The sequence below is a fragment of the Hyperoodon ampullatus genome (assembly GCF_949752795.1).
Source record: "Hyperoodon ampullatus genome assembly, chromosome: 14".
Taxonomy (NCBI): Eukaryota; Metazoa; Chordata; class Mammalia; order Artiodactyla; family Ziphiidae; genus Hyperoodon; species Hyperoodon ampullatus.
The window spans coordinates 50,266,789-50,290,202 of NC_136927.1; the positions used below are offsets into that span (position 1 = coordinate 50,266,789).

A 23,414-nucleotide genomic window follows, 5' to 3' on the forward strand; every position below is an offset into this window, starting at 1 on the left:
CACTTCGTTATAAAGCAGAAACTAACACACCACTGTAAAGCAATTATACTCCAATAAAGATGTTTTTTAAAAAAAAAGGTTTAGGGAATTCCCTGGCAGTCCAGTGGTTGGGACTCCACGCTTTCACAGCCGAGGGCCCGGGTTCAATCCCTGATCAGGGAACTGAGATCCCACAAGCCGAGCTGTGCGGCCAAAAGGAAAAAAAAAATGGTTTGAATGGGGATTGCCAGGAGCTGGGCAGGAAGGGAAGTGGGGAGTTGTTGTTTAATGGGAATACAGTTTCAGTTTCACAAGATGAAAAAGATCTGTTGCACAACAATGTGAATATACTTAATACTACTGAATTGTACGCTCAAAAATGGTTCAGAAGGTAAATGTTATGTTACGTGTATTTTACCACAATTAAAAAAACTCAGGACAGGCCAGTAATCAGGAATATTACTGTAAAAATGATTTTAAAAACTTTCAATTCAAGTTATATATATACATAAAGTTTTACATATATGTATATATATACACATACTTCCAAAGCCTTAAAAAACCCTGTAAGTTTCTCCACCTCTCCCCAGAAGCACTTTCACTCTTTAAGATGAAGTTTTTGGTGTTGACCTCCATATTTCTAAATGACATGCTAATATTGCTACTTGTCAATTTTTCAATTTGGGGGTGACATCCATCTACATCTCATCGGGAAAGGGGAGGCGTTCCCTCCCCATCACCAGGCTGCACACACCCCTACTGGGTTTCTACCCCTGCCACGTAGTGATGGCTTCATTTTGATCAGACTCCAGGTTGACGGTGCTGGGACTAAGCAAACACTACTCACAGACGTGGATGGGCAGATGCAGATACTTTTCCCTCCCAGCACCAATTTTTCCCTACAGATAACAACTGTCTTTTATGATTGTTTGTCTAGTTTTTATGGCCCTTACACTAATTTAACCTAAACTCTTTCAACTGCCTACATCTCCTGCCAAGATGTCCAGAGGCACTGGAAACTCCATCAAGCTCTTCCTGGAGAAGACGCTCCTGGAGCCGGGTGCCCCCCTTCTGCATGGCCGTCACCCCAAGACCACCTGTCACCATTGCCCTGAGGAGTCCCTTTGCCTCGCTCCTGGGATGGATCTCCCATTTCTTGGATGCAATATCTTCCATTTTTCCTGGTTTATTCACTTATTTTGGTAAAGCACATCCTTCCACTGCTTTCTTTTTTTAAATTAATTTTTATTGGAGTATAGTTGCTTTACAATGTTGTGTTAGTTTCAGGTGTACAGCAAAGTGAATCAGTTATACATATACATATATCCACTCTTTTTTAGATTCTTTTCCCATATAGGTCATTACAGAGTATTGAGTAGAGTTTCCTGTGCTATACAGTACGTCCTTATTAGTTATCTATTGCCTTCCATTGCTTTCTAAGAAGAGGTGCATGAGGAAATAAAATATTTGAGCCTTTGCCTATGTGAAAATATTTTTTATTCTGTCCTCACTTTCTTTTTTAATTGAGGTAAAATTCACATGACATAAAATTCACCATTCTAAAGTATACGATTCAGTGCTTTTAGTACATTCCCAACCATCACTGCTACCTAAAACCAGAGCATGTTCATCACCCCAAAAAGAAACCCTGGACCCAACAGCAGTCACTGCCCACTCCATTCCCCTCTCCCCAGCTCCTCTGCTAGTTTCTGTCGCTATAGCTTTGCTTATTCTGGACATTTCCTATAAACAGAATCATACACTATGTGGCCTTTTGTGTCTGGCTTCTTTCATGTGGGAGAGTGTTTTCAAGGTTCATCCGTGTTTATCAGTATCAGCACTTCATTCCTCTTTATGGCTGAATAATATTCCGCTGTACAGATTATACCATATTTTGTTTATCCATCCATTCACTGATGGACATTTGTGTTGTTTCCACTTTTTGGTTATTACGAAGAAAGTTGCTGTGAACATTCATGTACAAGTTGATGTGTGAACACCTTCAATTCTCTTGTGACTGTCACTCTTGAACAAGAGTCTGGCGGGGTCTCTTCCTTCAGAATTTAGAAGTCTCCCTCTGTGTGTTCTAGCATCCTGTGTTGCTCTTGAGAAGTTCAAAGTCATTCTGAGTCCCACGCCTTTCTGTGAGCCCATCTTCTCACTCTGGAAACCTGCAGGACTGTCTGCCTGTCCAGGGTTGTACAGTTTCACAAACAGGAGCACTGTGCCTCTTTGCATCCATTTTCCTAGGCTCCTGTCCAACCAAGAAATGCTTGTCAACCCTGGGAATTTTCTGATTGCTTATTTGACTTCCACCCTTCTCTTCCTCTGATCGTTTTGTGTTTCTCTCCTGTTTTCCATCTGTCTTTTGGCTCTCCTGTCTGGGAGATTTCCTTAAATTTATCTTCCAGTACTTCTGTGATGTTTCTTATAGCTGCAATCAGATTTTTCATTATCCAGAGCTTTTTTAATTGAATATCCATATTTATATTCCATGGCCTTCTGTTCAGATTTGACACTGGTATCACCTTCTCTTATTTCTCACAGGACTGGCCACCTTCCCCAGAGAAGCTTCTGTGCCCTCTGGAGGGTGCAGGCTTGGCCGCCAGTGATCTAGGAGCTGAGTGAGGGAGAAGCCGGTGGGAAAAAGGGGCTCAGCTTTTAGGATAGACATGTTCATTTAATCCTCCCTTTTCAGTCCAACATGCCAGGGGTTCCCCCACCCAAAGACTCCTTCTCTGAACCTCTCACGAGACAACCACTCATCCCAGACGTCTGCTGGAGGGGCAGTCACCGCACAGAGGGGACCCTAGGCAGGGAGGTGGAGTCTGAAGATTTTTCAAACAATGTCAGCTCCATTTCCAGAGGCCACCACACGGCTGACTTCCGATCCTCAGCGGGCTTCTGAGGGAAACACTGATTGCTTCTTTGCTTTCCCCACGGCTGCCTGTGCACTGGGCTGCACTGGGTTTCCAGTGGTATTTCTGCTGTCTCCTCTACTGTTCTCTTTGTCCTTGAGGGTTTAAAACCTTTTTTTTTTTTTTAAATCCCTTCACTGTCATTCTAGTGCAAATTCAGGAAAGGGTGAAAATAAATGTGTGTGTTTATCTACTGTGTTTATCTGAACCAAAATAGGACTTTCTAAATGTTACCTTCTCTGACACCCTCAGGTGTGCCCGAAAGGAACCAGCTCCCTAATTAAAACTCATTCTATTCCCACCATTTCTTAAGGACTGGCTATGTGCCAGGCACATTGAAGACATGAATTCTAAACCTTGCAATTCAGGAGTTCCCTGGTGGCCTAATGGTTAGGATTTGGCGCTTTCACTGCCGTAGCCCGGGCTCAATCCCAGGCTGGGGCACTAAGTCCTGCATGCCGCGGTGCACGGCAAAAAACAAAACAAAACAAATCCCCAAAGCCATAAGGGAATACTACGAACAATTACATGCCAACAAATTCGACAACCTAGAAGAAATGGACAAGTTTCCCCCTCACCAGACCCCACTGCATGTGTGCCAGGCCCTGCCCTCCAAGGTATGAGACCTTTCCCTTCTTTCTTTTTTTATTATATTTAACCTTGTCTTTACTGTAAAAAATTAATAGACTTTTTTTAAGATGTTGCTTTTAAAATTTTATTTATTTATTTGGCTGCATCAGGTCTTAGTTGTGGCACGCGGGATCTTCACTGCAGCGCATGGACTTCCCTCTAGTTGCGGCGCGAGGGCTCAGTAGTTGTGGTGTGTAAGCTTAGTTGCCCTGCAGCATGTGGGATCTTAGTTCCCCAACCAGGGATCGAACCCGCGTCCTCTGCATTGGAAGGCGGATTCTCTTTTTTTTTTTTTTTTTTTTTTTAAGATTTTTTGATGTGGACCATTTTTTTAAAGTCTTTATTGAATTTGTTACAATATTGTTTCTGTTTTATGTTTTGGTTTTTTGGCCCTGAGGCATGTGGGATCTTAGCTCCCCGACCAGGGATCGAACCCGCACCCCCTGCATTGAAAGGCGGACTCTTAACCACTAGACCACCAAGGAAGTCCCTAATAGACTTTGTTTTATAGAGATATTTTAGGTTTCTGGAAAATTTGAGCAGAAAATACAGAGAATTCCCATATATCCCATTACCTCTCGCCCCTACAGTTTCCCCTCTTATTAACACCCTGCATCAGTGGGGTGCATTTATTACAATGGTGAGCCAACAAGTTGTTTTTAACTTATTAATTGAAGTCCATAGTTCACATCAGGGTTCACTCTTGGTGTTGTACATTCTATGGATTTTGAGAAATATATATGACTCATACTCACCATTATAGTATCATACAGAATAGTTTCACTGCCCTAAAAATGCTCTGTGTTCCACCTATTTATCCCTCCCTCCCCTAGCCCCTGGTAACCAACGATCTTTTACTGTCCCCAAAGTTTTGTCTTTTCCAGAATGTCATACAGTTGGAATCATATAGTACGTGGCATTTTCCCACTGGCTTCAGTCACTTAATACTATGCATTTAAGGTTCCTGAATGTCTTTTCATGGCTTGACAGCTCATTTCCTTTTAGCCTTGAATAACACTCCACTGTCTGGATGCACCTTAGTTTATTTATCCATTCACCTACTGAAGAACATCGCAGTTGCTTCCAAGTTTTAGTAATTAGGAAAAAAGTTGTTAGAAATATTTGTGTGCAGGTTTTCATGCAGATATGTCTGCTCATTTGCCTAAGTACCAAGGAGCAGGACTGCTGAATCGCACGGTGAGAGCATGTTTAGTTTTGTAAGAAGTGGCCAAACTGTCTTCCTAAGTGCCTGTGCATTTTGCATCCTGGCCCTCCCCAGCAATGCACCAGAGTCCCTGTAGTTCCATTAAGGGACTGTCCCTCCCCACACCTCCACTGGGGGACAGGCTGGGCCCCAGTCTCTGGAGGGATGAGCCCCACCCGCTCCTTTTCCAGCACCTGAGGGTTATCTGTGAGGCTGGAATCTCCGCTGGCCTGGGCCAAACACCGACTACATCCGGGTCTCATAAAACAAGGGAGGTGGGCAGATTGAATTTATCTGTTTCTCCGGGATTTTCCTCTGAGGAAGTTAAAACAGGTGACTCGTTTAAAATAAACCCATGCGTCTCGCCCACAAGGACAGACAGCTCTGCCATCAGGAGGCTGGGGCAAGTCCCCCCGTCTCACAGGGCAGCCATGAGGGTCCAGTGAGGGGCTCATTTCCAAGGCCTGGAGCAGCACCTGCTGGGCCGCTGTGGCGGAAGAGCAGAGCAAGCGGGGAAGGAGGGGGTCCTGGTAGGAAAGAGGCTGCCCGGGAGAGACGGGCAGGTGAGTGGTGGCATTGGGCCACCTTCAGGGAGATGAGGGGACAGAGGTGAGCAGCCCCTCTCAGTGATCCTCCCTGACCATGTCCACGGTCGCTGACCTGAACAGCTAGTGAGGGGCATCTGGGGCTCAACTAGCTTTTGCAGCATCGACGTCATACACGTGGTACCTCACTCGCTCTCAGGACCACCTGGCAGGGCCGTGGGTCATTCACTGAGCAGGAAGGTTTGAGCGCCTCCCTGGCACCAGGCTCTGTTGCAGGCCCTGGGGGTGCAGCCACGTGATCAAAACACCACAACCTTCCTCGTCAGGGCGGGAAGCAGACACCCCAGCAGTAAGTGAGTAAATGCTGTCATTCCAGGATGACAAGGGCTACGTGGAACAGCACCGGAGGGCCCCGTCTCCAAGAGGTGACATTGGCGCAGAGGCCTAACGGAAGCGGGACAGTGAGCTGTGGGGAGCCCTGGGGTCAGAGTCCCAGGTGGAGGAGGTCAGCAGGGCACAGCAGAGGCACTGGCCTGGTACGGGAGCAGAGAAGGAGGCCAGGGCGGCTGAGTGCAGCCAGGACGGAGGGCGAAGTCGGATCAGACGAGGGCGGGCGGGCAGACCACAAGGGTCTGGGGGCCATGGGAAGATGGGTGGGTTTTATCCCACGTGAGATGGGGGCTCCTGGAGTGTTGGGCCCTGAGTGGGGGCAGGGAGACCAAGGAGGGGGCGGTTCCATTGCTGGAGAGAGAGGACCTGCCCACAGAGGTGGTGGGCTGGGGACCAATTGGGTGTATTTTAGAGGCAGCACCAGAGGCCTGATTATGAATCACGTGGTCAGGAGGAGAGAAAAACAGGACGTAAGGCCAACTGCCAAGTTCCTGGATTGGTCTGCTGGAGACACACGTGTGCCATTTACTGAGATGGGGAGGATGGGGCTGGGGGGAAGCAGGTCGGGGATGGGGGTTGGGTGTGTTATAGTTTGAACTGTGTTCCCCAAAAAGACATGCTGAAGACCTGACTCCCACGACTATGAGTGTAACCTGATTAAAAAATAGGGTCTCTTATGGGAGTTCCCTGGTGGCCTAGTGCTTAGGATTCCGGGCTTTCACTGCCGTGGCCCGGGTTCAATCCCTGGTTGGGGAACTGAGATCCAGCAAGCCGTGCGGCACAGCCAATAAACAAACAAACAAATACATAAATAAAAATAGGGTCTTTTAGATGTGATCATATTAGAATGAGTTCATTAGGGTGGGCCCTAATCCAATATGACTGGTGTCCTTATAAGAGAAGAGACACGGAGGGAAGAAGGCCATGTAAAGACTGAGGCAGAGATTCAAGGAACGCACCTATAAGCCAAGGAACGCTGAGGAGTGCGGGCAACATCAGAACCCAAGAGAAGGGCATGAAGCACATTCTTCCCTTGATCCTTCAGAGACAGCATGGCCCTGCCAACACCTGGGATTTCAAATGTCTAACCTCCAGAACTTGGAGAGCGTACATTTCTGTTTTAAGTCATCCAGTTCATGGTACTCGTTACAGCAGCCATAGGAAACTAATGCAGGTTAAGTGGAGATGTTGACTAAGGGCTTGACACACGAGACAGGAGATGGAACCCTGGGCAGTGTGATGCCCACATATGCTTGGACTGTCCTAAGTCACGGGCCTGGATGGTTCCATCAAGGGAGAGACAAGCTGAGGCTGGAGTTCTGACCTGATGCTGGAAAGGGGAAGAGCAGGGAGGTAGGAGGAACCAGGGGAGTGTGTGGAATCCCAGGAGGTGAGGGAAGAAAGTGCTTCTAGAAGGAGGCAGGGAGAGATGGTGGCCGATTCTGCTAAGAGGTGAAATGAAGATGAGGGCTGAGAACTGACCATTGTACTTGGAATGTGAAGGGCTCTGGTGGCCTTGCGGGGGGGAGTTCCCTAGAGTGATCAGTGATGGGGAGAGAGCAGGAGGTGGAGACCACGGTCACGGATGGGCCTCTTAAGGGGTTTAGCTGAAGGGAGGACAGAGAAATGGACAAATAGCAGGGGGAAGGCAAGGGGTTGGGGGAGTCGGGAAAGGGGGAATGTGCAGGGGAGGAGGGAGGCTGTCTGCAGGGGGCGGGTGGGAGGGGCTGGCCTCGGACAAGAGCTGGAGGTTGGGGCCCTGGACTGGACAAAACCAGCTGGAGGGAAGGCAGAGTGCGCAGACGCCGGCGGGTTTGGTGGTGGACAACAGCCCTGTTCTTCCCAGGAAGCACAGAAGAGTCAACCAGCTGAAATGTGGGGGAGGGGCAGGCGTTGGCAATATTTTGGAGAGAAGATGGTTATGAATATTACAGAAGAGACTGAGGGTCAGAGAGGCTAAGCGGCAGGTAGTGAGTGGCCCAGCTGACTCCCCCAAGTAGGTCTGCGGGCCTCGAGTCCATCCTCTCCCCAGCCCAGCACACGGGGGAGTCGGTCATTTGTCCTCCCAGGCACGTGGATAGTTTAAAGAAAAGGTGGGAGGGGCCAGACAGAGGCTACTACACAAACTCAAGCCAGAATTCCCCTGGGAAAAAGGGAGACATTTCAGCACTTCTCTAGCAGTCCAGTGGTTAAGAATCCACGCTTCCACTGCAAGGGGCACGGGTTCGATCCCTGGTCAGGGAACTAGGATCCCGCATGCCGTGAGGTGTGGCCAAAGGGGAAAAAAAAAAAGGGAGACATTCTGGAGTCTTCCTAGCCTGGGGTCAGTCTGACCTCCCAGGCCCTGCCCCTGTCCCTCTAGGAAATGGGAGGACTAAAGGCCACACCCTTGCCCCCTGCCATCCAGCCAGAAGCCCCATGACACACAGAGGAAGCAGGAGGCAGCTCTAGTACCTCCTGGGCCCCCTGCCTTACCTGGTTCTGCCCCCCATTAGCAGAGCCTGAACACGGAGGCCCAGCAGCCCTGTGTGCTCGGTGGGCCACCGAGTCCCCTCCTGCTCACCCCTCCCCGCTCCCAACAGACACCAGCTCCCTCTGCCTGAGCACCCAGGACAGCAGCCCCCAGGATGCCCCCTGGCCAGTCCTCACAAACCTCTCCCGTCTACAGCCAGGCCTCACACTGGGCATCACAGCACTTGCCCCTCAGCTGTGAAGACTCCGGGGTGAAGAAACAACACCCAGAGCAAGGAAAGAAAACCAGCCTTTCCCGAGGGCTCACTGCAAACCGGGAGTCTTCCTTATTCTATTTATTTATTTGTTTGTTTATGCCACGCCATGGCATGTGGGATCTTAGTCCCCTGATCAGGGATGGTACCCATGGCCCCTGCAGTGGAAGCTCAGAGTCTTGACCACTGGACCGCCAGGGAAGTCCCTTCCTTATTCAATTTATACAAATCCTACAAAATGGGAATATCAGGCCCATTTTAAAGACGAGGAAACTGAGGCTCAGCACCCTGCCCTGGGACACTGCTGTGAAGGGCAGAGCTGAGCTCACGCCCAAGCCTGTACACCCCAGAGGCCACCTTGCAGCCTCTACACTACAGATGGCCCTGCTGGGTGTCTGTTCTCAGCAGACCGGTGGGAACCTGACTGGGGCCTGAGGAGAGAGGGAGACACCTGCAGAGAGAAAACCTCATTCCTCATCTCTCAGGAGGCTGGTCCCACACTGCCCAGGCCAGCTGCCAAGGGGGCAGCAGGCAGGACACAGCCCTGCAGAGAACCTACCCACCCAGTGCAGAGGGGCCGGGCTGCTCAGGCTGCCTCGCGGGCTGGTACACTCTGGGTTATTTGCAAGGCCAGGCTGGCACCAGCAGGGAGCTTTGGGATATGCCGGGCGAGGGTGCCAGCAGTACAGGCGATCCCCTGGAAAGGTTTCTTGGTCCACCCTCCTCAGGATGCTTCTGTGGCCAGTACATGAAGGGACATAAAGGGGCAGAGACTTCAAGTACTTGGAGATGCTCCACTCAGATCCCACTTCAAGGAAGCCCTTGCTGCCCTGCTGTGCGGAGCCCTCGCCGGAGATGGGGCACTCACATGCGGTGACTGAGCGAGGCTGGGGCGGAAAGGCCTGGACACGTTGGCTCAGCATGGGGACGCAGTGATGGGCAATCTTGCTCCAGTGCTGCCCCAGGTTGGCCGAGACTCTGTCTGGCCTGCAGAGCAGTCTGACTTCTCCCTCTGCCCAATCTTTCAGAGAAGTTAAAAGCCCTAAGAAACACCCCAAACCCCACCTTGGCGCCTACTTTTGGAGAACCCGACCCTCCACAGCAACCTATGAGCCATCTGACATCTTTGGGGGTCAGAGCTCTCCCATTACCCCACTGACATCCACTCCTTGCGGCTTTGGCCCTGGGGCACCTCTTGGAGCCACAGGCAACCAGCCAGGCCTCTTCCTTCCTGAGACAGCCTCCTCTGGTCCTTGCTAATCATACCCCATGCTGGCAACTGTAGCTGACCAAGATAATTCCAGCCCTCCACCTGGACTGCTGGATCCACTCGGGGTGGGGGGGATACAGAGGACATTCCAGGACTGGTAGATAAAAGCCCAGAGCTCCTGTTCCAGGCCAGCCCATGATGTGCTGTGTGACCCCAGGCAACTGCTCACCCTCTCTGACCTTCACCGTCCTTCCCTGTACAATGAGTGATTAAGGCCTGGTAGTCTCTGCCCCAGCAGGCCTGTCTGAGTCTGGATCAGCCCCCCGGGGTGGGGCTGTCTTCCTACCCCTCTTCTGTGCCACCAGTTCTCAAGCTGCCTTTCTACATAGTCTCGGTTCCTTCTTCTCCGTTAATTCCCCTGGAATGTCTCTTCTCTTCCAGGACCTAAATCCCAAACTAATGGCTGGCTCTAGAGTCTGCCACACCAGCCCTGCTGCTTCTGGAGCAACATCCCTAAAACCACGCGGACAGACCCACTTCCTGGGATGGACCCTCGGGACCACACCTTGGGGGACACACACAGCAGCTATGTCTCAGGCCAGCTAGGCAGCCGAGTGCCCCCCATAGGCTCCCCGGGCCTGGAAGGTGCCCAGGACCAAAGGGAGTGGTGGGTGTTCCCAGGCAGAAGGAAATAGAGAGGTGGCCTGGGATGCCAGGGTCCCACCAGGCTGGGCCAGTGGGCCTGGGTCCCGTCTCAGCTGTGCCAGGCATGTTCTAAAAGGCTGCATGTCCTTGGACAAGTCATTGCATCTCTCTGCTCCCACCTCTGCCATGCGCCCCAACTCCAGACACCCAGGATCCTTGAGTACTACCCCCCAAACTCACCCAGTCCGAGCTATGGGAGCACTCAGGGAGGGAGGATTTCAGAAGAGGAAGTTGGGGTGGAATAGAATGATTCAATGCTGAAGGAATTTCAGGGATTAGCCAGAAAGGTTCTGTGTGTATGTGTGTGTGTGTGTGCATGCGCATGCGTGTGCGTGTGTGTGTGTGTCCTGGGGAGGGGCCGAGGGCGGGAAGGACAAAGGCAGGACAACCCAGCTCTGCCACTTCCACTCTGGGTGCTGTGGGAAACTCAGGCCTCTGATTCTCATCCTCAGCCTGTAAAATGGAACAATGAACATCTGTGTCACGGGCATCTGGGATAGTAAGAGGTGAATCCATGCAGCTCAGTGTGCAACTCCAAACCACACCTGGAAATTCTGCCAATTTGGCTCTGGCAGGCATGTGACAAGATTCCCAGTATTTAAGTGACACTATTCCAAGAAGGTCAGGCATGTTCCCCCTGTGTCACCCTCCCAGGGGTTCCTCCGGGGGCCAGGGCCCCTTAGGGTTGAAGAGGAAATGGATTGTGCGTGTAAAGTTCTTGGCACAAGGCTCCGCTCCCAGCGAGCACTCGGCCAGTGAAAGCCAAGGACACACAGGCCGACGTGAGCCGCTGTGTGACCTCAGAGAGGCTCCCCGAGCTCTGAGTCCCTCCCTGTGTCCAGGACCCCATGGCCCAGGGAGAATGCCCACCCTTCATGGACTTTAATGCTGATACCAGCTAACACTTCACAGAGCTTACTTGGAGCCAGACCACCTTCTAAACACTACATATGCAGCAGGTGAACTTTTTTTGGCCATGCTGTGCAGCTTATAGGATCTTAGTTCCCCAACCAGGGATCAAACCTGGGCCCCGGCAGTGAAAGCACAGAGTCCTAACCACTCGACTGCCAGGGAATTCCCAGCAGGTGAACTTTTATCCTCATCTTATAGGTGAAGAAACTGAGGCAGAGAGAGGATAAACAACTTGCCCACGACTATTTGGCGAGTACACGGACCTCCTGGGGTAGTGCTGAGGCCCAAATGAAACCAGGATCCAGAGGTATCACTGAAGAGCAGCATAACTTAATGGACATAAATTCTGTTATTTATGTTCAAAAATAACAAATATTGTTCATGCCTTTGACCCGGGTCAGAAGCAGGTTTGTGGCTGGCGAAGCTAACATAGCTTAGGTAATCAGAGCCCCTCACATACACCAGCCTCTCTGGAGGCTCTGGTTGGGGAGGGCCCTGACAATACATTCATGGGATCACATGATGTATAAAATTTGCGAAAGCAATATTTTTTGTATTGTTGTTTCCTAAAAAGCCCCCATCCTCAAATTGTATAAGCTCAGGTCTCTACCTTCATTCATGTCCAGGATATAATTTGTTAAAGGGAGGGGTAAGGATAGGAAGATGATGTGTCAGGTGTTTACAGAAGGCACAACGGAGAAGTAGCGAGTCCCAGGGTCGGCCAAGCCAGCTGGATCCTGGGTGTGCACAGCGGTCCAGGTTGGAGGACTAACCCAAGGGAAGCTGTGAACTAGGGTGGGGCATGTGGGGCTCCATCCTTGAGGTGAAAGTAAATCCCTCCTTCAAATTCCTCTCCCCAACCCACCAGAATCCAAGCATGTCCTGTTTCCAGGGCAGTCACAGTTGCTGAGTGAATAAAGGAATGAATGGCCCAGCACCTCCTGGCTGAGTGGCCCTGGGCAGGTTGTTTTCCAGGGCTGAGCCCAGTTTCCTCATCTGTAAAATGGGGAGATAACACCCACTGCGTAAGGCAGTGGGGAGAACCAAAAGAGACAAGGTGCAGAGAGTGCTGGGCATGGATACGCCCTGGAGAAAGCAGTGTTTCAAACCAAAGGATGCAACCCAGTCTCAGGCTGGGAAGTCACTGGGGCCCGTCTGCTACTTCCAACCCTGCTGAAGGGCTGCCCTCTGGCGGAGATTTCCAGAGCAGGGCCTGCCTCGTGACAGCTTGAGTGCCCCCTGCTCAGTACGTCCAGTTCTCACTCCCTGGGCGGGGAGCAGGTACAAGGGGAGTTCTAGGCAGGATCACACTGGGGTTAAACCTCTCTCCTCTCCCAACCTGAGGAGCATTCAGGGATGGTCAATAACCCTAAGGGGCTCCACTTCCCACCCCACAGGGCACTCACATGACACTACCCAGGTCTTGCACAGCCAGAGCCCTTGGTAACTACGATGCACTTCCACAGCCAGCAGCTTCTCAATGATCCCAGTGAAAGTATCACACGGGAGTTATCTACGCCCGTTTTGCTGAATGGACAGATGATGAATGAATGGGAATGAGGCCCAGTTAAGTGAATCACCCAGCATCACACAGCTGGGAAGTAGCAGCAAAGGCACGAACCTGGGCCTGATTTCCCTGCAGTGGCCATGGCCAGCAGGTGCCCTCAGATCCCAGGCATCCCCAAGGACAGCTCAGTGAGACTGTAAGCCAGCTTGCCTGACCACTCTGGGCTATAGCTGATTAGATGTCTGAACCACCCAACCTTGGGCCAGGGGTCTTTTTTTTTTTTAATTGGAGTATAGGTGACTTACAATGTTGTGTTAGTTTCAGGTGTACAGCAAAGTGAATCAGTTATACATACATCCAGTCTTTTTTGGATCCTTTTCCTATATTCGCCATTACAGAGTATTAAGTAGAGTTCCCTGTGCTATACAGTAGTTCCTTATTAGTTATTTATTTTATATATAGTCGTGTGTATGTGTCAATCTTCCAACTTATCCCCCCCTTTCCTCCCTGGTAACCATAAGATTGTTTTCTATGTCTGTGACTGTATTTCTGTTTTGTAAATAAGTTCATTTGTACTACTTTTTAAAGATCCCACATATAAGCAGTATCATATGATATTTGTCTTTCTCTGTCTGACTTACTTCACTCGGTATGACAATCTCTAGGTCCATCCACGTTGCTGCAAATGGCATTATTTCATTCTTTTTTATGGCTAATATTCCACTGTATATACGTACCACATCTTCTTTATCTGCTCCTCTGTCAATGGACATTTAGGTTGCTTCCATGTCTTGGCTACTGTAAACAGTGCTGCAGTGAACACTGGGGTGCACGTATCTTTTCAAATTATGGTTTTCTCTGGATATATGCCCAGGAGTGGGATTGCTGGATCATACGGTAGTTCTATATTTAGATTTTTAAGGAATTTCCATACTGTTCTCCATAATGGTTGTACCAATTTACATTCCCACCAACAGTGTAGGAGGGTTCCCTTTTCTCCACACCCTCTCCAGCATTTACTGTTTGTAGACTTTTTGATGATGGCCATTCTGAGCCGTGTGAGATGATACCTCATTGTAGTTTTGACTTGCATTTCTCTAATAACATCTCAACATCTCTCAGTGATGTTGAGCATTTTTTCATGTGCTTTTTGGCCATCTGTATGTCTTCTTCAGAGAAACATCTATTTAGATCTTCTGCCCTTTTTTTGAATAGGTTGTTTGTTTTTTGATATTGACTGCATGAGCTGCTTGTATATTTTGGAGATTAATCCCTTGTCGGTTGCTTCGTTTGCAAATATTTTCTCCCATTCTGTGGGTTGTCTTTTCATTTTGTTTATGGTTTCCTTTGCTGTGCAAAAGCTTTTACATTTAATTAGGTCCCATTTGTTTATTTTTGTTTTTATTTTCATTACTCTAGGAAGTGGAGGGCCAAGGGTCTTGAGCACTCTGGTCCCCAGCCTTTTCCAGTATAATCCTGGCACATCCACGCTGGTGGGCTGGATCAATGGATAATATCAATGACAGCTAACATTTTGAGGGCACTAAGTATCAGGCACTGTCTAAAGGCATTAACATGTATTCACACATTTCAACCTAAAAGGCAGGTACTATTAAAGTTCTCATTTTACAGATGGGAAGACCGAGGCCCATGAAGGTTAAGACACTTGTCCAGGGTCACACAGTGACAGTCTCCAGGGTCCCCACTTTACCCGTCTCCCTGGTCACTCTGTGGTTCTGACCAGGAGCAGGTGCCCCGGCCCAGACCCCACCCGAGCCCCGTGGGTCCCCCGCCCTGCCCAGTCCCGGGGATCCAGCTCACTCACGTGGGATGGAATGCTTGTGGGGGGGACTCACCAGCACACGGTCTCCCAGGCGCAGGTCCTTGTCACCCCGCTTCACAGAGCCGCTGTCGGAGAGGTTGGAGCCCGACTCGTTGCCGGTCTTGACGGAGCTGTTGAGGACGCTCTCCCGCAGGGGGATGACGCGGCTGGTCAGCGGCGGCGTGGCCGTGCCCGAGTGCAGCGACAGGTTCTGGGTGGTCAGCGACTCGACCGAGTGCGCGTCGCTGCCCGAGCCCTCGGCCGCAGGCTGCCGCGTCAGCTTGGAGGGCCGCGTGAAGATGCCCTGCAGGGCCGGGCACTCGAAGTAGCGCACGCCGCCCACAGCGCCGTCGTTCTTGCCCACCGGCTCGTCCAGCACCACGCCCGCCCACTGGCCTGGCGCGAACTGCGTCTCGCCCAGGTACTGCACCACGCCCGCCTTCACGCCGTTCACCCACACGCGCTCGCCCACCACGAAGTCCCCCACGAACTCGTCGCCCACCTCGGCCGCCTTAGCACCGGGCTTCTCGGGGGCGGCGGGGGCCGCGGCCGGGGGGCCCGAGGCCTGCTTGTGCAGGGGGGAGCCTGTGGAGGAGGAGAGAGGCGGCAGTTAGGGCTCGGGTTGGGGCTGGACCCTCTGCGGTCCAGCTGGCCGGGGGGAAACTGAGGCAGGCGGGGCTGGGAGTGGGACCTGGGGCGGGTCTCATTCTTCCTGGGCCGTCGGCATCCCCGGGTGGCTCCCTACTCTGCCAGCCCCTCTGGAAAGTTCTAGGGATGAAAAGCTCAGGACAGTGCCTCCTCTGAAGGCTTTCCACTGCTCAGGGTCACTCGAAATTGAGGGCAGAATGAACCCATGACCGAGGGTTACAAGCTGCTACTTCCGCATCCTGGTGGGCTCAGGCCCTCAGCTGTTACTTTGAGGCCACCCACGGCCCCATGTGGGATTCAGGTCTTGTGGGGGGATCTCTGTGCCCCCCCACCTTCTTCTCCAGCCAGTTCTGGGCCCCACGAAAGGGTCCTTACTGTTCCTTGGCAGCTGACCATAGACATCTCGGGACAAGGAAGGAGCCAGAAAACCCTCTTATTCCACTCCTGAGTCTCCCTCTCCTCCCCGGTCCCCAACCTGCAGCCCAAGCCTCAGGGCACACAGACCAGGAAAAGGCGGGGGCGGTGAGGAGGGTGGGAGGCGGAAGCAAGCACTTAACCTCATTCCTGGACTGAACTCCAGGCTCTCTGGCCTGAACTGGGTACCCTAATCCAGCCCCTCTTTACAGAAAGAATGACCCTGAGACTCAGAGAGGCCAGGGCCTCACCCAAGGCCACACAGCAGAAATGGGGACTCAAACCCTTGGAGGGGGCTTGCCTCCCAGGCCTGGGCTCTGATGTGCTCTGGACTCAGAAGAAGAAGGGAAGGCGGGGGGCAACCTGCTCATGCTCACTCACAAAAGGACAAAGCAGAGCTCAAACCCACCATGCTTTGTGCATGTCTGGCTCCTGGGCCCCACGCAGGGCCTCCTGTGCAAGTGGATGCTGGCAAGCCTGCCCATCTATACCTCAAGGTCTGGAGGCTGCCCCTCCTTCCTGCCAGACCAAGTGTCAGGCAGGGAAGGACTCATCCTTTTCCTCCTCTACTCCAGAGGCCGACGGACTTGTCAAATACAGATGGGGACAGGAGGCAAGCAGGCACTGCCATGCCCCTATCAGAGTTGCCTGTGTTTCTGGTCCTTTCCATGGGTAGCCAGTAGAGGAGCCACAGGGGCAGCGGCTCCACCAGCATCCTCCTTGTACCCGAGGCCAAGGAGCCTGGGGCCGCAGGCCTGGCTGCATGCTGTCTCAAGGCTGGAAGGACAAGCCACACAACTCCAACGCAGGGCTGACATACAAGCTCAAGCAGGCAGGTTCTCCTTCTGGGACACTGGTAGTGGTGGGAAAGCATGTGATCACCCAGGGCCTGGGGAGCCAGGATGGGGGTCTTAACTGAGGGGCAAGGGGCTCCCTCTCAGCTGTGAGCTGGGCTCCTGGGGAATCAGTGAGCTTTGCTACTGAACTTGATTAACAACCAGAGTGATCACACCCATGAATTGATGCTCTGTGCTAAGAGGCAGACATACATACAGTAGCTCATTGGACCCTCAGTTAACCCTGTGAAGTGATTCCATGATCCCATTTTACAGATGAGGAAACTGAGGCTTGGAGATATCAGGTGCTTTATCTAGGCCCCCCAGGCAGGAGGCAGCAGCACCAAGGTCCGGCCAACAGCCCCTGGCTCTTGGTTCAGGGCAATTTCATTCGTCCAGGAAATGTGTACAAGGCACCCACCATGCCAAACCCTAAACTACAACCACCCCAATCTTGGACTCCTTTGCATGGACCTGTTTCCTAGACTCTGACCAAACCCTACAGTTCCCTTCGAGCAGGGAACAATCTCATCTTGTACTCCTTCCTGCAGAGGGATGTCTCCTTCTCCTTCTGTGGGACCCTGCGTGGGACCCTGGGGGCGGGGGTGGGGCGGGGTCCCCAAGGCTCTTCTCTTCCACCCGAGATCCCACAAGGTGGAGGCCACAGTGGCTGAGGGAGCAGACCCTGGAGCCCCACCTCGGTCTCCTCACCTACCCTCCGCCACGGGGCTGCTGTACAGTGATGGACACAAAGCCCTAGGGACGGTGCCTGGGCCACACAAGTGAACAAGTGCTGACCGTTCTTACTGTGATGAAAATGACTGATCCTCAAACTAAGGGATTAGAAAAAATTTAAAACCACAGAAGGATCAGGGGGCAGAAGAAGGGCTTCCAGGCAAGTTCTGGTGACCTTGGACCCATGGCTCTGCCCCCACCACACACACACCCCCCAGAGCAGCCAACCGCGTCCTGCTGTTCCCTGTGTCTGGGCTGAGCTCTGGGCCCTGGTTCTCATCTAGGACAATCCTGTTACAAGGAGCTTCTGCTGGGATCACAGCAGTACGGGGCCTGGGAACCCCACTAGGTCAGGTGGGCCCGTTCCTTAAAAAAAAAACCCTGCTCCAAAAAGCAGCCATAGTGGGAGGAAGCCACAAGTTAGATGGCGTTCCAGGTCCCTCGTAAAACTGCCCAAGTAGCCCGTGGGTCCTGCTAACAACGAGGGGTCAAGGTTATCATCATTAAAACAGCAGCTACCATTCATGAAGTGAGACTACGTGCCCTCAATGGACTGGGTACCTTTTTTTTATATATATATAAATTAATTTTATTTATTTATTTCTTTGGCTGCGTTGGGTCTTCGTTGCTATGCACGGGCTTTCTCTAGTTGCGGTGAGGGGGGGCTACTCTTCATTGCGGAGCATGGGCTTCTCATTGTCGTGGCTTCTTTTGTTGCGGAGCACGGGCTCTGGGCACGCAGGCTTCAGGAGTTGTGGCACGTGGGCTCAGTAGTTGTGGCTCGCGGGCTCTAGAGCTCAGGCTCAGTAGTTGTGGCGCACGGGCTTAGCTGTTCCGCGGCAAGTGGGATCTTCCCGGGTCAGGGCTCAAACCGTGTCCCTTGCATTGGCAGGCGGATTCTCAACCACTGCACCACCAGGGAAGCCCTGGACTGGGTACTTTTTCTATATTATATTCTTATCTTGCAGGTTAGGAAACAGAGGTTATAAAACTTGCCCAAAGTTACCCAGGCAGGAACCAGGCCCCCCTGGTCTGGCTCAGAGCCTCCCTGTAAGGCAGGCATAGGAGGTGTCTAGCAGGTGTCAGTGCCCTTCCCATATCCATTTCCAGAACACTTCCTTGTGCTGAGGGGCTCTGTGATGTCTGCTTAACGGAATGGCCGTGGCTCAGGTGAGACCCTGCCCTACCTGTTGTCTGTGCAGAGAGCACAGAGAAGGGTCCCAGGTCGAGGGCGACCCAGCATGGCTATTCTTGGCAAGAAGCTGCCTACTCAGCTGTCCTCCCAGCTGTCCTGGCCCAGGCAGACCCCCAGGTAATCTCCTTTCTTCCCCACCCCCGCCCCTTCCAGAGGTCACAGGCCCCGGGGACCAGTTGTTTGAACAGCTGCTAAAATATAATCCAGGTCACGAGCCTGGCAACTACACTTGGGTGTTCTGCTGCATTTTTCCTCTTTGGCGCCCTAGTCTCACAGGCACAAACCTTCACCCACTCCCCCACTCACCCCAGGCAGCTTGCAGCCGCCTGAGCTGAGGAAAGTGTGGCAACCCCACTAGAGCCCCCTTCCCTCCATGGAGCCGTTAGTAACACACTGGCTGGGCCTGGATGAGCCCCTTCCCATATCTGGGCCTCAGCTTCCCCATGGGACAACAAAGGGCGAGGTCAGAAATTGCTAAGGTACTGGCCAGCACTGACATGCTACAAGCCCCAGCTCTTCTCCCAGAGGAGCTGGCGGGTCGTCAGAGCTATGAGACCTGGCTGACGGGCTGAGCCTCTGGGGCGGTTCTAGAGGCTCCCTGAGGGCAGGGCCTGGGCCTCCCCACCCTCCTAGTTCCCGCATAGACCAGCAGCAAAGCCCCAAGAAAGCAAAGGGCAGCAACAGACTTAAACCTCACGCCAGCAGCTGATCCTTCCCCAGACACCAGGCACAAGGGAATTGACTGCTGGTTTCAAGTTCAAAGTAGAACTTTGATAAAAAGGGCTGAAGGACATGGTGTGGAGTGACAGCAGCTGGTGGCCTGGTCCAACGTGAGCGGGGGGCGCTCAAGGCGGGGGTGGTGGGAGGTGCCCAGATGAGAGCGCATCCTCCCCTGCTTCCGCAAGGGCTTTGGTCCTGCCCTGCCTGGGAAGTGGAGACAGGCATTTTTCATACCTGCTGAATCTCAGCCACCAGGGACCCCATTCGTTGAGCACCCAGTGTCAAAAGTGGGCCCAGCAAAGGGGTGGGGAGAACACCAGGACCGCAGCTACAACTCAGCCGGCCTTCTGCCTGGCAGGAAGGCACCAAGGTCCACGGGGCCCTGGGGTTGGGGAGAGAGGGCTCATTGCAAACAGAGGTGGGAGCACCTCCCAGAACCTCTGCCCTGACAGTCACAGGGCTCGTTCCCTCACCTCCTCAGAGAAGCCTTCCCTGACTGCTTCACCTAAAAGCCCACCCACTTGCAGCACCCTCTACTCACTTTATTCTTCAAGAGATTTACCCCATCTTCACCTGTGTATGTCTGCCTCCAGACTTAAATGGAAGCTCACATGGGCTGTGTTTCCTCTCCAGCACCCAGCCTGGTTCCCCGCAGCAGGCCCTCCATGCAAACTGCACTGCACTGCTGGCTCAGAACTGGGGCCCACCCCGGGTCTGTGCTGGGTGCATGGAATAGTCAACAATCCGAGCTGCAGAACGTTGCTCCCATTTCTTCAGTCAAGGAATCTGAGGCTCACTCCAGGCAGTTTCCAGTTCACCTGGTCCCCCTTCCGCCTTTGTACCTCCCTGAGCCCTTCCCATTTTCCCTGTGTTTCCAGAGGAAAGCTAAGAACCCTCTTCTCCTTTTAGAAGCAAACCTCCATCCCCCTTTGGTCTTCCCTGGGACCCGCCTCCCCGCCACCTCTCTCCTCTCCCCGCGATGGCCCTCCCACAGAGGTCAGAGTCCACGGGTGGCATGAACACCGCCCTGGCCCACAAAACAGCTTCCCTCACTTCGCCCCCTCCTGCTGTCACCCATTCTCCTTCCCAGCAAACAAGCTTTTCTCTCTCTAAATGTTTATTACATAGATCATTCATGTCCATTGCAGAAAAAATTTTAAACATAGTTACTGATTAAAAAAAAGAAAAGGACCTATAGTTCCATCATATAAACATCATCACAGTTAACATCTTGGTGTGTGTTTTTCCACGCTTTATCCTGTGCGTGTAGGGGTGTGTGTGTGTGTGTGTGTGTATAGTACTTAAAAGTCAAAAACACAAGCCAGGCTGTAGTTAGATATTACTCAGTCCTCTGCTCTTCCTGCAGTTGGTATTTTTCCATCCAGCAGTGTCTAGAAGGAAACGGTTCCATGTCCTAATAAGACTCTGCTTCCCAGTCCCTCTCTGACCCTCAGCTCCTGACCCCTCCCCGCTCTGGAAACTTCTCCTGCAAGGATGCCTCGCTGCACTGCAGGGGGCCCTTCCTGGCCTTGTGGTGCCTGGCCCTGCTGTCCATGCTCCTCTCAAGGCTCCCTGCTCCCGTGACAGGACTGGGGCCTCCCCAGTCCTCCACCCTGGCCCACGCTGGTGGTCCTCTCCGACGGGGTGGTCTCCATCCACTACCTCTCCACCTATATTCCAGCCAGTGCTGTGCCGGGAAAGGCTTAACTAGTTCTCCAAGAGAAAAAAGAAAATAATAATAATAACCCTGATTTTGTAGCCTTTGCCAATTTCCATAGTGTAAATTCTCCCACCATGATCCATCTCAAGCTACCAGCAAGATGCCACTGAACACAGAATTGGGAAGAGATTATATATAGTATTTCCAACATAGAGTAAATAACCTCAAAGACACAGATGCTGGGGACTTCCCTGGTGGTGCAGTGGTTAAGAATCTGCCTGCCAATGCAGGGGACACAGGTTTGATCCCTGGTCCAGGAAGATCCCACATGCCACGGAGCAACTAAGCCCGTGCACCACAACTACTGAAGCCCACGCACCTAGAGCCCGTGCTCCGCAACAAGAGAAACCACTGCAATGAGAAGCCCGTGCACCTCAATGAAGAGTAGCCCCCGCTCACTGCAACTAGAGAAAGCCTGTGCGAGCAACAAAGACCCAACACAGCCATAAATAAATAAATAAATAACAGAACAAAACAAAAAAAACAGATGCTACAAAATCTTACTAGTAGTAAATAGTAGCTTGTTTACCAGTAGTAAAATAGTAGTAGTATTAGTGGTATAAACACTACTAGGAGAACCACTAGAAGTCATGAGTTTTGAATATTTATTACCTCTGTTTTTAATAGAATGTACTTAAGTTTAAGTTCACACAATCTGATTGTTTAAATGATGGCTGTGTTTAATACCTAGCTTGCAAAATTCCTGACACTTTCGCAACTGGCTCTCGTGAGCCAGCCTGGGCCAGCGCCAGCACACCATGGGCCCTATCCCAGCCCACACCCTGGATGGTGGCCCATCAAAGAACCGTCTAAATTATCTAGACCCTGTGAATGAGAGACAGGAAGAGAAGACAGAGAAGGACCAAGCCCTGACCTGTCTCCAACGCAGGGAGCAGGCGGGGAGGGGGCGAGAGGCAGCAAAAATGCCCCTGTTCTCTGGTCAGTACCTGGGAGCCCTGCTTTACACCCAGCTCCCCTATAAGCTAACGCTCTCCTGCACCATTAGCTACTGCTTATATTCTGTCACATTTCTGCTTTTTTTTTTTTTTTTTTTTTTTTTTTTGCGGTACGCGGGCCTCTCACTGTTGTGGCCACTCCCGCTGCAGAGCACAGGCTCCGGACGCGCAGGCTCAGCGGCCATGGCTCACGGGCCCAGCCGCTCCGCGGCACGTGGGATCCTCCCAGACCGGGGCACGAACCCGTATCCCCTGCATCGGCAGGCGGACTCTCAACCACTGCGCCACCAGGGAAGCCCACATTTCTGCTTTTTAAAAGACGTTAATAAATTCCCCTTGTAAAAGATCCAAGTGACACAAAATGACGTAGAATGAAGCTGTTCTCCCCAGTCCAGATCCCTTCCCTGGCCGCCAGACCTGCCCTTCCAGCAGCTGCCTTCTCCTGGATGTCCCCCAGGACTTCACGTTAGACATCCTGAACCAAAGTGACCCCACCTCCAAAAGCTCCTCCTCTGTCCCCCCCACCCATCCATTTACTCAGGCCACTAACCCTCATTGCTCCTCCCCCCGCCCCCACCACCCCCAAACCAGTTATTCATCAAGATCTAGCAATTTCACAGAATAACTCCTAAATCCACACCTCCCTCTAGGGTCTCAGAGACCCCTCCCGAGATCAAGTCCTTGAGATTTCACACCTTGCTCAGCAGAGAAGCTTCCAGAAGGGTCTCCAGCATCTAGTCTCCAGCCCCCTGTTTCAGGCCCTCCTCCAGAGCCATCAGCGTGAGCCCTCTGAAGGCAGACCCAACCACATCATCACTCCCCCGACTCATTTTCACTCTCTAGATGGGTATCACTTTTTATGTTAACCTTTGGCTTTTACGAGAAGCCCATGTTACTTGTGTAATAAAATGAATAACGTAATAAAAAATGAAATACAATATTTGAAAAAGAAAATAATAAAATAATGTCATCTGTGGCCCATTTCCCAAGGAAATAATTTAGAAAGAAAAAACAGACTCACTGTCTTGTTATTCACAAAACAAACAAAACCTGGATTTAGGGCCCCCCAAAATAGTAAGCAGTTATATAAATTATGGTCAAGTCTTTCGGATTATTAAGTACTCTTTAAAAATAATTTTTCCAGGTTACAGGGGGAAGTGTTTATGATGTGATGCTTGGTGAGAAAGGGTTCAAGAGTGTCCCAATGCACAGTACACAGGTATGAATGCCTGGGGGTGGGGGAAACGGGAATAGGAAACAGGATAAAAAGGGATCAATTTAAAAAACACAAGATGGGGCTTCCCTGGTGGTGCAGTGGTTGAGAGTCCGCCTGACGATGCAGGGGACACAGGTTCGTGCCCTGGTCCGGGAAGATCCCACATGCCGCAGAGCGGCTGGGCCCGTGAACCATGGCTGCTGAGCCTGTGCGTCCGGAGTCTGTGCTTCGCAACGGGAGAGGCCACAACAGTGAGAGGCCCGCGTACCACAAAAAAACCCCCAAAACACAAGAGGGGCCTTGGAGGGACCCACAGTGATGATATGACATGCACCAAGGAGCATGATGAAGTTGGCCCTTTGCCCCTGAAGGCCAGAGGGAAAAAAGCATATCTATAAATGTTCCATAGAACATAGTTCCACAAGG

At 51.8% G+C, this 23,414-nt stretch overlaps 1 protein-coding gene across 1 annotated transcript in view; it reads right to left on the reverse strand.

Annotated features, from left to right (window-relative positions):
• CLIP2 (CAP-Gly domain containing linker protein 2) overlaps positions 1-23,414 on the reverse strand; it is a gene marked incomplete at both ends in the record, with an annotated part of 59,833 nt that overhangs the window by 29,728 nt on the left and 6,691 nt on the right. The window contains one exon of the mRNA XM_079719050.1: positions 14,583-15,133. Coding sequence (XP_079575176.1) covers positions 14,583-15,133 — 551 coding nt within the window. The remainder of the gene's footprint in view (positions 1-14,582; positions 15,134-23,414) is intronic.